Below are 13,956 nucleotides of genomic sequence, written 5' to 3'. Positions count from 1 at the left end.
CCCCAGATGGCTATTTAATTTTCATTTTAAATTGGTAAAAATGAAATAAAACTCAGAACTCTGTTTCTCATTTGTCCTGGCCACCTTTCAAGGGCTCAGGAGACACATGAGGCTCGTGGCTAGTGACATAGCTAAGCACACATAGTGACCATTTTCAGAATTGCTGCAGAAAGCCCTTTTGGACAGAGCTGGACGGGGGTTTTTGCTTCCCATTCTAATAGGTGTGTTTGCAGGTCAGATGTTTCCTGTAGGCTGCCTCAAAGCCTGTGTAGAGCACACGCAAATCCTTTATCCCCTGGGGGCACCCCTGGGGTTTGCCAAGCTGTGCGCCTAGCAATTCTTAACGTGATTTGCTAGGACCGAGAAGACAGTGACTTGCCTGCATAGCCAGGTCTTCACCACTTCAAGGCACCATGCAGAAGACTCTGTGCTTTTAGATCTAGCTGTCGCATTTGGGCTAAGGGTTTGGCTGCTCTTAGCCTGATGTGGTACTTTTAGTGGAAGGGAAATGCTTCTGACTTCGCAGGTTCACATTGGGTTAGTGCAGCTGAACAGGAATAGCATTTAAGAAGATCATATCGCTGCCATGCGGTTGTACTAAAGACAGGATGGGCACACATTATGCAACCCAGCTTAAGCGCCCGGGTTTGTTCGATTGTTGTAATTCTGTCCCCTTGATGGCTTTTGGTTACCAGCAAACAGCCCCTGCGTGGAGGTCATCGACCATCCAGGCTTCCTTGCATGCTATTCCTTTTTACAGATTCCTGAATTCTCTGGAAAAAAAAAAAAAGTTAATCTCACTGATTTGGCAAGCTACAATCTTGATTCTTTGCGGGGGGAGGGGGATGTCTGCAGTCCCGGGCATCAGCAACCATGTTTCCAGTGTACTGCGGTGAGCACTTGAGGCAGCAGGGGCTTGAACAGCCCTCGGAGGCCATGGGTCAGGTTTGAGGGAGCCCCGTGGCCCCAGGTGCCCCTCCTGCATGACCTAGGACCTGTGTTTTCATTTCATTCATGATGCTTGGGCACTGCAGACTGTATTTTAGCTCCCCATGCTGAAGTAAGCAAGGTGCAATTCGTTGGCCCTCCCAGGCTCACTTTTGTAGCTGAAGTGGGAGAATTGAACTGGGAAAACCTGGCGCATGACCTTCTCAGAACATCTGTGATTTCTTCTCTCCTCCTCCTCTGCTGTGCTGGACTCACCTTCAGCCCAGCTCTCTCTGATCTCTCGGTTTGGTGGCTCAGCGTTCTGACTCCTCTGCTTCTCCCTCTCCCTCAGGGAAAAAAAAAAATAAATGACATTGACGGATATTTGAATATTTGCTTCCCTAGAAGCCTAGCCTAGAACTGGGGAGCGCCGGAGGCTCACACTTCTTGTCATCACAGGTTCTAAGCAGGGATTTTCATTCTCTCGGATTTTGAACATGAAAGATTTAGAGTCGACTCGGGATAAGTGCCTCCTGTCAATATGATGTCTCGGAGCTGGATTGATCTGGATCACTGGGGCATATTCTTTTTTTCAGTTGACAGAAGCCCTGTCACAGTGCAAGCCTCAGGAGCCCCTGAGAGATGCCAGAGCCAGAAATGGACCTTCTTCCTCCCCTGCCCACCACTTCCCCTCCCCTCCCCAGGGTCCACTCACTGGTGTTGGTGGGAGGAAGGGAGGCTGAGGAGGCAAGGGAGCAGGATAACACAGGGAGCTGCCCAGATGTTTCTTCTTCTTCTTGGGTTTTCGCTCGGGCTTCTGGTTGCCAAGCGCCCCCCTTCCTCCCTGCTCTCCTTATTTTGCACACTGGCGTGCTCTCCCCTGGGGTGCCGGGACAGCTCCCCACTGAGGCTGCTTTCCTCTCCTTCCTCCGCTCTTTCTCCTGCTCTGTTCTGCCTCAGTGGGACTAGGGAAGGGAACAAAATCGAAGCTGCATGTGCTCGGGAAGGCCCCGCTGTCTGCCACCTCACCCGGGTGCAGGAAGGTGCACTCGCAAAAGCAGACGCCCTGCTCTGTGTGCCCGTTGCACGCAGATGGAGCACTGGCTCAGCCAAGAACTCCCAACCAGCCTTTTACTAGCCAAACGATCAGGCAGCGTTTGGCTAGTACACGGTTATCCCAGGGTAGATGGTGTGACCCTCGGCCAGGGAGACTCACGGCTCTGGGTCCCCCAAAGCTAACAGGAGAGGCACCAGCTCTGAATGCAGAGCTGTCCTTCCTGGACCCCATCGCAAGGTACGGAAACAAGACCCCAACTTCTGTTTCTGCAAATGTGGGTTCAATTCCAACATGGACAAGTTTTAGTTAAAAAAAAAAAAAATCACAGCATTTTTTTTTTCTTCTTACAGACTTAGGAGATAAGGTCTGGTCTGTGATCTAGAGAGAATCTCAGGTTGGAGGGTGAAGTGTAAAGATATGCTGCTAGCTTAGATCTATGTTCCGTTGGATCTGGGAAGGAGTCTGTGCAGACAGATACACACACACACTCTCTCTCGCTCTCTTTCTCTCCCTCTTTCTCTCTCTTTGTCTCTCTTTCTCCCCCCACTCCACCCCCCCCCCCACCTCACTCACCCACCCGTCCTGTCTCAGGAGACGCCCCTAAGATTCTTGGCAACGCTGAGGGCTGCCGGGCATAGGAGTGGCCTGGGACTGTGTCACCCATGACTGCTGTTTCTCCCGTGGTGCAGCCCCCCCCCCCAGGATGCCCAGGGCACGGGCTTTCCCTGGAAGGTGTTCCCAGTAAAGGCCTTCACAACCCAGAAACCCTGACCCTGGCCCTGGTCTGGCCCACTTGGGCCGATGGCCTTGGGGATAAACTGGTGTGGCGCTGCCACCTAGTGACTGCCCTTTCAGCCACTCTGCTTGGCCTTCAGGAAGGCAGGTGGATCGGTCCGCAGACTGCCAGGCCTGTGCAAGATGGTGCTGGGTGGCTTCTCAATCTGTGGCCAGCCAGGCCAGCGTAGACGAGCTCTGTCGGCCATTGGCAGAGCCTGGCGTGTGTCAGACGTGAGCTCTATTGAATGCTTTTTGCAAAAGTGACTTTCTGGTAGGGGAATCTTTGGGCCCGACCCCACGTGGCTCCATCTCTGTTGGCTGGGCCTCCACATGCCCCCTTGGAGAGGAGCTCACAGTGTGTGTGAGGGGCCTGGCATACAGCAGGAGCTGAGGGGATGCAGCGTGCCTCAGAAAAGGTAAATCACGAAGGGTTGGGGAGTGAATAAAGAAACAAGGAGGGAAAAGAAACGTGGTCAGAAATGCAGGCCTGGTGATGGGTATTAAGGGGGGCACGTATTGCATGGAGCACTGGGTGTTATATGCAAACAATGAATCATGGAACACTGCATCAAAAACTAATGATGTAATGTATGGTGATTAACATAACATAATAAAATAAAATTAAAAAAAAAAAAAAGAAATGCAAGCGTTAGTTATAACATTGTTCGGGAGCTGGATGTTTCTTTGATCGCCTGGGGAGGAGTAGGGGCTTGAGACTATCATTTGTTTTTATTTTGGGTTGTTTTTTTTTTTTGCCCAAATTTTTATTTTTATTTGTTTATTTGTTTATTATGTTCGGTTAGCCAGCATATAGTACATCATTAGTTTTTGATGTGGTGTTCAACGATTCATTAGTTGCAGATAACACCCAGGGCTCATCACAACACGTGCCCTCCTTAATACCCGTCACCCGGTTACTCCATCCCCCCATCCCCCTCCCTTCTGAAATCCTGTTTGTTTCCCGGAGTCCGTAGCCTCTCATGGTTTGTCTCCCTCTCTGATGTCTCCCCCTTCAGTTTTCCCTCCCTTCCCCTGTGGTCCTCTGTGCTATTCCTTATGTTCCACATATGAGTGAAACTATATCATTGGTGCCAAATCCCAAGGTTTTCTAGTTTGGCTGCTCTCCAGATGTGTTGACAGGCAGCCAGCTCCAGATTTTCAGATGGCTTTTGGAGTATCCCAGCAGAAGCTCTAGACCAGTGGTTCTCACTGGGCCGAGTACTGCCCCCAGGGGCCCTTTTGGAGAAGGGTTTTGTTTGTTTGTCTGTCACTGGGTAGAGACAGGGATGCTCTGTATTCTGATGTGCATGGGACAGTCCCATCCAACAGAGGATCTGTGTCGCACTTGACCTTGGACCGACCTGCTGGACATTCTGTGTACTAAAAACCTATTTATAATTTTCATAGCTGAAACCTAAATCCACTTTAAGCATAAACAAAATATTTTTGTTCAGCTGTAATATACACTTCATTTTTTAAATTAGGGTGTTATTTATGACATTTATAATAATAGAATTTACAACATACTTATAATGTATAAATGGAGGGAATATTGTCATTTGTTATATTTGGGGTTTGGCCAGAAGTTTTTCACATTTCAGAAAATCACATCAGCTCTGGCCACGCCCCCATGGCTTTGAATTGTCATGTCACTCTCATTGGACTGAACTGTGTTCGAGTGCTTTTACATAAAAGGTACAAACAAACTGACGGTTCCTCAAGTCTTCTAAGTTAGTCTTGTCTGAGTATTTAGATGCTGAAATACATGCTTTATTGTAAAGTACTCCTTTTTTATTTCTCTGTATTGCAGTTAGGGTGTTATACCGATTTTTGTTTTATAAATCATGTATATAGATAAAGTATACTGTTTGCGTTCCATTTCAAAATCTTAAGAGATGGCATTGGGTCTGCTAGGATTGAGAACCATTGCTTAAATGGAGTTCTCTGTTCAGGGAAGTCTCTCATGATGGCCATGCATGCCCTGGGGTCTTTCTCCACCTTCACTTTCAGGAATCAGACTTGCGACCATGGCTCTCAGACCCGGAAGTTCTCTCCAAAGCTGGCCATATTTCCAAACCCTTTTTTTAAAAATTATGTTCAATTAGCCAACATATATATAGTACATCATTAGTTTTTTGATGTAGTGTTCAATTCATTCATTAGGTGCGTATAACATCCAGTGCTCATCACAACACATGCCCTCCCTAATACCCTAACCATTTTATCAGAGAGAGCCCAAATGCTGAGAAGACTTTTCAAGTCTATTTTTAGGGTGCGTTAATGTGATACCATTGTCTTTCCTATAGGTTTTTAACCTAGATCATTGTCAAATACTTACAGAGAACTGAGACTGTTAACTTACTGACAGGGAAGTCCTTTCTGAACTCACTTATTCTCATGTCAGTGAAAATGCATGAATGGATAATAGAGAGGCAGCATCTTTTCCGGGGCATATAATGTAATTCTTCAAGTTTGAAAATCCATTCTATCATCCCCCTCTTTTCCTCTAGAGACTTTTAGCTTTTTTTCATAGGAAGCATATGCTCTTAGAACATATCCACTGATGGTCCCTACCAAAAGATCAATCTTCTGTATCCATACAGTGAATGAAACTCTCATTAGCCAAGGTGAACACATGAAAAGAACTCGGTTGGGATGCCTGGGTGGCTCAGATGGTTAAGCGTCTGCCTTCAGCTCAGGTCATGATCCCAGACTCCTGGGATCGAGTCCCGCATCGGGCTCCCTGCTCAGCGGGGAGCCTGCTTCTCCCTCTGCCTCTCAATCTCTCTGTCTCTTATGAATAAATAAATAAAATCTTTAAAAAAAAAACCCAAAAAACTTTAAAAAAAAAAAAGAAAAGAACTCGGTCATTTTACGAACCACGCCCCCCTCCAGCATGTGTGCATGTGCGGGGCGCACACACACACACACACACACACACACAGGCACAGAACAGGTGGGGAGGAAGCAAAAGGGAGGGAGAAGAGGGGGGAGGAGGGGAGGAAGAGAGAGAAGCCTTTAGCTTTTCGACTTTTCCAAATTAACAGAAGAGAGGAAAGCATTCCAAATGGGCAACAGGAGCAAAATGAAATCAAAATAGAAAACTCACTTTGGTGTTTTAAAGTTAAGAGAGAATTATACATTTAATGAAAATCAGAACTGGCTCTGCCTAAATTAAAATTGGGCTTTTTGGTATCTCTGCAGCTTTTCTTGGGATATATTTATCAGTAGTGAAGGAAGTCAATATATGGGGACCCCCAAGCCATGTTTGTGTTTTCACAACTCAGTGGTAGAGAGAAGAGCAGGAAAGCAAGGAAGGGACAAGAAGAAAGTCACATCGATTGAGGATGTTCACATTCTCTGGCCTGAAGGAACTTTGTGTAAATCATTTACAGAGTAGTTTTATACATAAGATTGCTCTGTTTTCACTTTAGAGCACCCTCGCCCAGAGAGGTACTTAGTAGCCTGTCTGGACCTACTGGACTCTACATTCTGGTTGAAGTTAAGATGATAATTTTAGGTGTCAGTGTCCTATTTTTAAAAAAAAAAAAAAGATTATTTGACAGAGAGAGACACAGTGAGAGAGGGAACACAAGCTTGGGGAGAGGGAGAAGCAGGCTTCCCGCCTAGCAGGGAGCCCGATGAGGGGCTCGATCCTGGGATCATGACCTGAGCCGAAGGCAGATGCTTAATGACTGAGCCACCCAGGCGCCCCTATCATTACTTTCAATCTGTTACATACTTTGTGTCTTGATCTGCCTTTACCTTTCATATTCACATTCATCCCAGCTTCCCTGTTACCTGATTATTCTTGGCCATCAGGTTTTTCTCCCTTACTATATTTTAAGCTTTTCATGAATACTGCCTCCTTTTTGTTCATCTGCCTGTTCCTGCGCACATGTAGATTGAATGAGGAACTTCTGAAATAAAGCTCATGGATGGTTCTCAGGCTTGACAATACATTAAAATCAGCTGGGAGCTCTAAAAAAAAAAAAAAATCCTTGTCATGGGATACCAGGCTTTTTTGCACAGTTATTTTTAAATGCTTTGTGGGTGATTCCAGTATGCTTGAATAGGTGACCACCTATGACTTGGACCAGTGGCAAATCAGAGATGCAGGTCACCCTCCTTTCTTAGCTCCTCCTCAACTCAGCACCCCTCTCCTTTGAACCTAGGTGTGTGCCTTCAGTGGACTTCTTTTTGTGCTCCTATGTTTTCCTTAATTGGATCACTTATTTTATTTGCTTTTACTTTAAATCAAAATGATGTGCACATAATTGGGGTTTGGAGAGAGATCATTGATCATCCTGCGCTCACTTCTCTGGGTCTTCAACTGGTAGGCGTCAAAATAGCAGCTTCATTACTGACATAAGGCAGATCTGGATACCACCACTTGACCTACAGCCCAGTGGGCTGCCTGGTTTTCCCCTGATTCATCACTGAAGTAGATGGAGTTGTAGGTACACCTCATAACCTGGGGGCGTTGCCCCTGCCCTGGGGAAGCTGACCACATGGAGAACCAGAGATGCCTGCTCTGTGGGCAGGCAGAGCAGACAGAGGGGCTGAAATATGCCTGTTCAGATCCTCCTCCCAGATTCTCCATTCCTTCCCTCTACAAATCCAGGAGAGATAGATTACCTCCTCTTCTCCCACCACAATACACACACACACAAATTAAACAGTTAAATCATGTTAGAGGCAACCATTTTTAATGTTTAGCTGTGATCTCTTTTTCCCCTCTTTGAAACTTTTTAAGGTCTCCTCCTTGTTCCTAGTACTTTAAAATTTACTGTGACTACCCCCACTCCCCACGGCATGGGTCTTTTCTTATTCTGTATGCAGATACTAACGAGAATCTTAGAGATGCCTGCCTTGCACTTTTCCTGGAAAACCAAACAAATAAAGGAACATTTTCATCTCTTTCCTTACACTTTCTGTGTTCTTCTGGAAATTCATTTGTTAGGCCCTCTCTGTTGATTCTTTGAGAATGTATCTTTTTCCTTCTCCTTTTACCCTTGTCTTTTTGTTCTGCTTTCTGGGAGATTTCCACTAATTTATATTCTTATCATACTATGATTTTTTTTTGCTGTAATATTAAATTTTTTTGAAGAGTCCCCCTCTTTTATTCTTAAATTGCTCACCTTTGTTGGCGTCCTGTCCCTGTTTTATGGATGCCATGTTTTCCCTTAGGTCTTTGCTGACATAAATTAGAGAGTTCAGGAGACCTGTCCCCATCACCCTGCATTGTGTCCAAGTTCTTCTGCTTCCTCACTCCTCCCATCCCTTCTTACTTTCCTTTCTTCCTTTCTGTTTTCTTTGCTCCTCCCCTTTTTTGTCTGCATCTTTTTTGCAGAGAATATACTTCAAATGTGTGCTGATCATTTGAGGTTCTTTCATGTTCAAAAGTGGGAATTGAAAGCTCTGTGTGGGGAGAGAAGCTTGTTGTGTGGTGAAATTTCCTGTAGGATGGATAAATGGAGAGCTGCATGTTTCATTAGGGAATCCTTGATGTTAGTACATGAATGTCTTTTCACTGAAACTGTTGTTTCTCCAAAGGAAAATATTCTTTCACTGTAATAGTGTTACTGAGCTCTGTTACAGGGTCGGGGATGGGAGTGAAGAAAGGAAACTGGAGATGCTGCTTATTCCCTTTGGAAACTTGAATTCAGTCCCCATGTTTTCAGCCCCAAACATCTTTCCTGATCTTCGCTTGGGTCACAATCTCCAGTCTATCCCCAGAGAATAAACTTCTATCTCCTGTTAGTTGCCTGGCGGTACCAGACAGGGACAGGCACCTGGGCATCTATCCTTCCATATAGTTAGACTCCATCAGTTCTCTGTTTTGAGCTTTGGATCTTAGCTACTCTGCAGTTGAGAACTTTCCATGGGTTCTATGACAATCTGTGCCATTTAATTGGAGGTATTTTGGCCATTTATATTTAATATGGTTACAGATATGCTTGGATAAATCTGTCCTCTGGCTGTTTGTTTTCTATTTGTCCCATCTATTCTTTGTTCCTATTTTCTATTTCTGCCTCCTTTTGGATTATTTTTATTGTTCCATCTTATATCCTTTATTGTATTATCAGTTACTACTCTCTGAGGTATTATTTTAGTGGCTCCTTGAGGGTAACAGCATACTTAAACACGTACGTACACTGTAACTAACTTATCATGGTCTTCTCTTCACTGGACAGGATGCCACTTACTACAACCTATCTTCAGGTGATACTGAACCACTTTACATATAGTACTTCCATTTCTCCAACATTGGGGTTTTACATCCATGTACTGATTAGTACAGCTGAATAATCAAGGAGTGCAGATCTCTGGATCTCTGTCTGCAAATTTCTCCTCTCTGGGTTTTGGTCCTGTGAACTCCTGGCCTCCCTGGATTTCCAGCTCTGTCCCTGAATGTGGGGAGACCTTTGGGCTCTGCCTGGTTTCCCTCCCTGAGCCACATCCTGGGGATTCTCTTCCACAACTGTATGGCCATTGGTTGTTTACCATCTCTTGGGGATCACTGTTCTGTATTAGTAGATGATCTATGTCTTGTTAACCATTGTTTAACCATTGGGCTAGGAAGCGGCGTGGGGAGGGGGTTGTTCCCAGGTCAACAAAACCATAAAAGAGGATGGCATAAGTGCCAGCCATTCGTGTGGCCAAAGCTCCATTGCTTGTGGAAAGATACTGAGGGGGAGTTAGGGGTGTGGGGCAGAGGTGCCTTGTTCAGGGAAGAAGTCCGTAATTCCCTTAGAAAAATAACCCTGGCACATTAAAACGTGTATTATAGAAAACTGTCATATTCAAGAAAAAGTGGTAGACCCACAGTCTCTAGTGAAGACATGAATGGAAGCTAAGAAAAGGAATATTTTGCTTCTTTTCAAATCTCAAAGCTGATCTCGTGACCTTTACGTCTATGAAGTGTGCACCTGCTTTAAAATAGTGCAGTAAGTCTTCTCTCCAAACCCCAGAGTTCTTATTTTAAAGGCTTCAGATCATCAGGCCTTCCTTGCTCTTGTTTTAATCTTATTTGATGTACTTTTCCTTAAACAAGGATTCCTGTTGATCAGAATTTGAACTTTGCCACTTTAAGTCATTTCTTCATGTCTTTCATAGAATAGTCCTTGTGAAGAAGAAGGTTGCAGTTGCCTGAGTAAGTTCATGAAATAAGCATCTGTAAAAAAATGTCTTGAAATTTTTTCTTTGCCATTTAAATTGTGCGTACTAATCACTCACAGTGGTGTGAATCTGGCATAATTCCAAACCTGGCAGTGTTCTAAGTGATAATATCATCCTGCTGATAAGTTTAATATTTGAGTTGCCAGGAAAGAAATCTTGATTATTCAAATAGGGTCTAATGTGGTTCTCTAATTACCTCCCTCTTGACTGTTCACAACTAAGTATGTCTGAATGTAACATAAACAGTAGTCTGAGATGTTATTTTTCCATCCTGAGCTACTTTTCAGGCAGGTTTATTTTTTCATAAGCAAGAAAAAAAAAAAAGATAATTTAGCATTGAATCCCAAGCTTTAAAATACCAATTCCTAGAAAGTTTATTTCTAATCAGGCCCTTAACTATAGGATTACAGTAGTACGTAGGGTATAATAAATATTGACAGAATGATGTCATGGCATAATGCTTGAGAGTCTTTGCAAAGAGTCCAATGAGGAAGGGAGAAATTGTGTATTTAAAACTCGGATATTTATTAAGGTAAGCAACTACAGAGGAGTCAGCTGGCCTAAATGTTCCAGTGAATGCTTTTTATTATATTTTTTTCTAAATTGTTTACTTCCTTCTCCAAACTTCAGAAACCAAATGAAAAATGCTTCAGAAAGAACAGATTGGAAATATTTCCACAGCCATGCCAAAGTTGAGATTTCCTCATGGACACCAGCCACGAAGGGTCCCCTTAGGGACCTTTGCTTTTAGTTTTAAATCTCAAACTCCTCTTTGTAGTTCCTTGTGCCTAGCGGATGTCTTCTGGTCGTTCATGGTATAGAAATACCTTGAGGATTTCATGGAGATGTGATCACATTTTCTAAGTGACTGAGGACACTTTATTGATATAGAGAGGGTGAGGACAGTAGCTGTTTCAGCCAAAAAGGTCATCTAGGTCTTAAAATATTAATGTAAATTGAGAATATGCAAGTCAAGGGCTGAACATTCAGTGGGTGCCCCACAAATATTTCGTAGGTGTCAGGGAATTAGAGTCTTCGACTCTTAAATGTATCCCATCTTTCCGTAGGTCTTGCTTGGTGAAGAAGCTTTGTCTCACCATTAAACATGGAATAGGGCATGAAGGTTCCTGCCTCCCTTCTCTGGTGTCATGCATTCCCTGTTCTAGGCAAATGATCGATGAAGAATACTCTATAGAGAGCCCCAATGTCATGAAAGAGATAATCTAAAGCTTCTGAGGGTCTTGCTGAAAATAAATACCACATTCTCCCATGGAAGTCTTAGGACACAGGCACAGCATGTCCCCAGAGTAGCTCATAGAGCGTGTCAGCTGATGTTGTAGCTGAAGGGCGTCATGGATCTTGTCACCCTATGCACACGAGATACTTACCCAAGTTTCTCAGGTAAATGCACTCACCTGTCTTCCTGGAAAGCTAGGAATGCGTTTTGACCTCCCTTTTGGCAATGACAGCCTCGCCACCTGACCATTCTGGGCAGAGGGGACTCCACCGCTAGGTCATGGCGGCACTCAACGGGGGGAGAAAGGTGGAGGTTTCTGCCCTCCGAACACCAGCGACTCCCAGGGTGTCCTTCAGCGAGCTGTATGTGTGCAGCCTACGTGGTTATCAGCATGCTTTGGAGAACAAGACATGAGGACAGGAGAGCCCTCCCCAGGGGTATCTGACAGCTGGGAAGGAAGAGGGTCCTTAGGAGATGTTGGGCGAAGAGCCAAGAATGACTCTGGTGACCACAGTCTGGGTTCTGACTGCCATGGAGACCGGAGGATGGTCACTCTGCCCCATGACTACATAGAACAGGCACTCAGGGCGAGTTCTTCTAGGGGGATCACTCACATGGCCTCCATGTTGTATGCGTGGTGGGCAGCAGTGTTCCCATGATGGGCCAGGGTTCACTGCTAATTCAAACAAAACATGATAGGGTATCTGTTTCTGATCCAAAAACCCTCCTCCTCACCACAAATATCTTGATACCATACAGACTAATTAGGATAAACTGGGTCCCTCTCCTTCTTTCTGACTGCAATCTTCTTGTATGTAACAGCGAGGCAGTAAGTTCTATTAAGCTCTGGGTCTGGGCCGGGATTGTGCAATCAATGTCACATTTGGTGTCTTCAAGGAAGACAGTTAGTACTTCCAGGTAGACCGTTACAGTATCGTCTGATGATGGAGGAAGATGCAGGAGGCTGAGGGGGTGTATGGGAGGGGCTGGGAGAAGAGCAGATGGAAAAGGCTCCCCCCTGCATTTAATTGTGAAGGATGACTAGGAGTTGGACCATCATGGAAATAAAGGTAGAAAAGGACAGTCTCAGCAAAGGGAGCAGCATGGCTCCTGCTACTATAAGGGTGTGGGGAGAGATTGCAGATTGCAGATTGTATAGTAATGCCTAGTAATGCATAGTGTCCCATAAGTTAGGCACATTGGTGGGCATCAAGGAATGATGAGCCATGAGCAGGGTCTGGACAGAGTTCAGGGACAAAGGTGCATTTATCAGTTGACGTGAGTGAAAAAAGCAGTCATCATTTTTCAAAGTTTCTTTCAGACTATTTTTAATGTTGAGGAACTTCCTGATGTCTGTCAGATTGCTCAGGTGGAACCTCAATTTTATTTACACATAATAGTGAGATTTGAAACCCTCCATATAGATCAGTTTATAGAAGCTACTTAGTGAATTCACTGGATTGAATCCAGCTGCCCTTGGCAGCCATGCTATAGATGAATTATAAAGGACTGGCTCTGTTTGCTGTTTTTCAGGTACCATGATCAACAGGATGTTACTAGCAACTTCCTCGGAGCAATGTGGTTGATATCAATAACTTTTCTCTCCATTGGTTATGGTGACATGGTACCAAACACATACTGTGGGAAAGGAGTCTGTTTGCTTACCGGAATTATGGTAAGTATCTTTTTACTTTGTTTCTTTTACTTACAGTCTTAGCTCGTGAAGGCACTCCACATGATGGTAAGCTATTCAATTTCCCAACCGCAAGCAGCAAAGCATACATAAATAATCAGTTCTCGGTTGGGAGAGAACATCACTAATTTTCACCTTCATTCTTACTGTGATGCAGCTCCATTAAGCACATGGTGCTGCTGGATTGTTCTTTGTGGGAGAAGCACTAATTTTGATGAGCAAATCCGGTCTTCGAGCTTCAGCTTCAGCCAGAAAGTTCCTCATTTCGATGGGTTCTGCCATTGTCCTGCTAGCTACATCAACTTGAGTAAATTTCTCTTCTCTGAAACTTACTTTCCTTATCTGCAAAATGGGGACCCTAATAACCTACCTTGAAGTGTGTTGAAGGGCTGAAGAGCTGCATTTTGTCAGTTACAGAATTAAACTGTAGTTGACCCTTGAACAATGTGGGTTTAGACTGAACCGGCTACTTATATGCAGATTTTTTTTTTTTAGTAGGTGCAGAATGGTATGGTAAATGTATTTTCCCTTCCTTACGATTTTCTTAATAACATCTTCTTTCTATTCCTGGAAAGTTGACTTCTAAGCTAAGGTAGGCTTAGGCAGGGATAGGCATCCAGGAGGAGGAAATGGTTTATTTGAAGGTAGTGAGTCAGGGAGGAAGTTGGTACCTTTGAGCAAGGCCACTGGGCCAGGAGCGCACAGAGTAAAGTGAAAAAGGAGGGGCGCCTGGGTGGCTCAGTCGGTTAAGCTTCATGGTCCCAGGGTCCTGGGATCGAGCCCCACATCGGGCTCCCTGCTCAGCGGGGAGTTTGCTTCTCCCTTTGCCCCTCACCCCCTCTTGTGACGTGTTTTCTCATGCACACGTGCAAAAATAAATAAAATCTTAAAAAAGAAAGTGGAAAAGTAGTACAGCAGGAGGCTGGGACGGAAGGCCAGGTCTTGGGGAGCTTTTGAGAAGGGTTTGCTGCTTGTGGTGATATGCCACTGTTCTTTTTTTTTTTTTGAGAGAGAGAGAGCATGAACGGTGGGGGGCGGGGGGGCAGAGGGAGAGGGACAGAGAATCCCAAGCAGATTCCCCGC

The 13,956-nt window shown here is 44.7% G+C and overlaps 1 protein-coding gene across 1 annotated transcript in view; it reads left to right on the top strand.

The window, feature by feature from the left end:
* Positions 1–13,956, top strand: part of KCNN2 (potassium calcium-activated channel subfamily N member 2) — a 143,767-nt gene that overhangs the window by 94,397 nt on the left and 35,414 nt on the right. Inside the window, exon 4 of the mRNA XM_081825624.1 lies at positions 12,714–12,855. Coding sequence (XP_081681750.1) covers positions 12,714–12,855 — 142 coding nt within the window. The remainder of the gene's footprint in view (positions 1–12,713; positions 12,856–13,956) is intronic.

Source organism: Leptonychotes weddellii, chromosome 7 (assembly GCF_054177405.1).
Source record: "Leptonychotes weddellii isolate Sample4059 chromosome 7, ASM5417740v2, whole genome shotgun sequence".
Taxonomy (NCBI): domain Eukaryota; kingdom Metazoa; phylum Chordata; class Mammalia; order Carnivora; family Phocidae; genus Leptonychotes; species Leptonychotes weddellii.
This window is presented reverse-complemented; position numbering and strand designations above follow the sequence as displayed.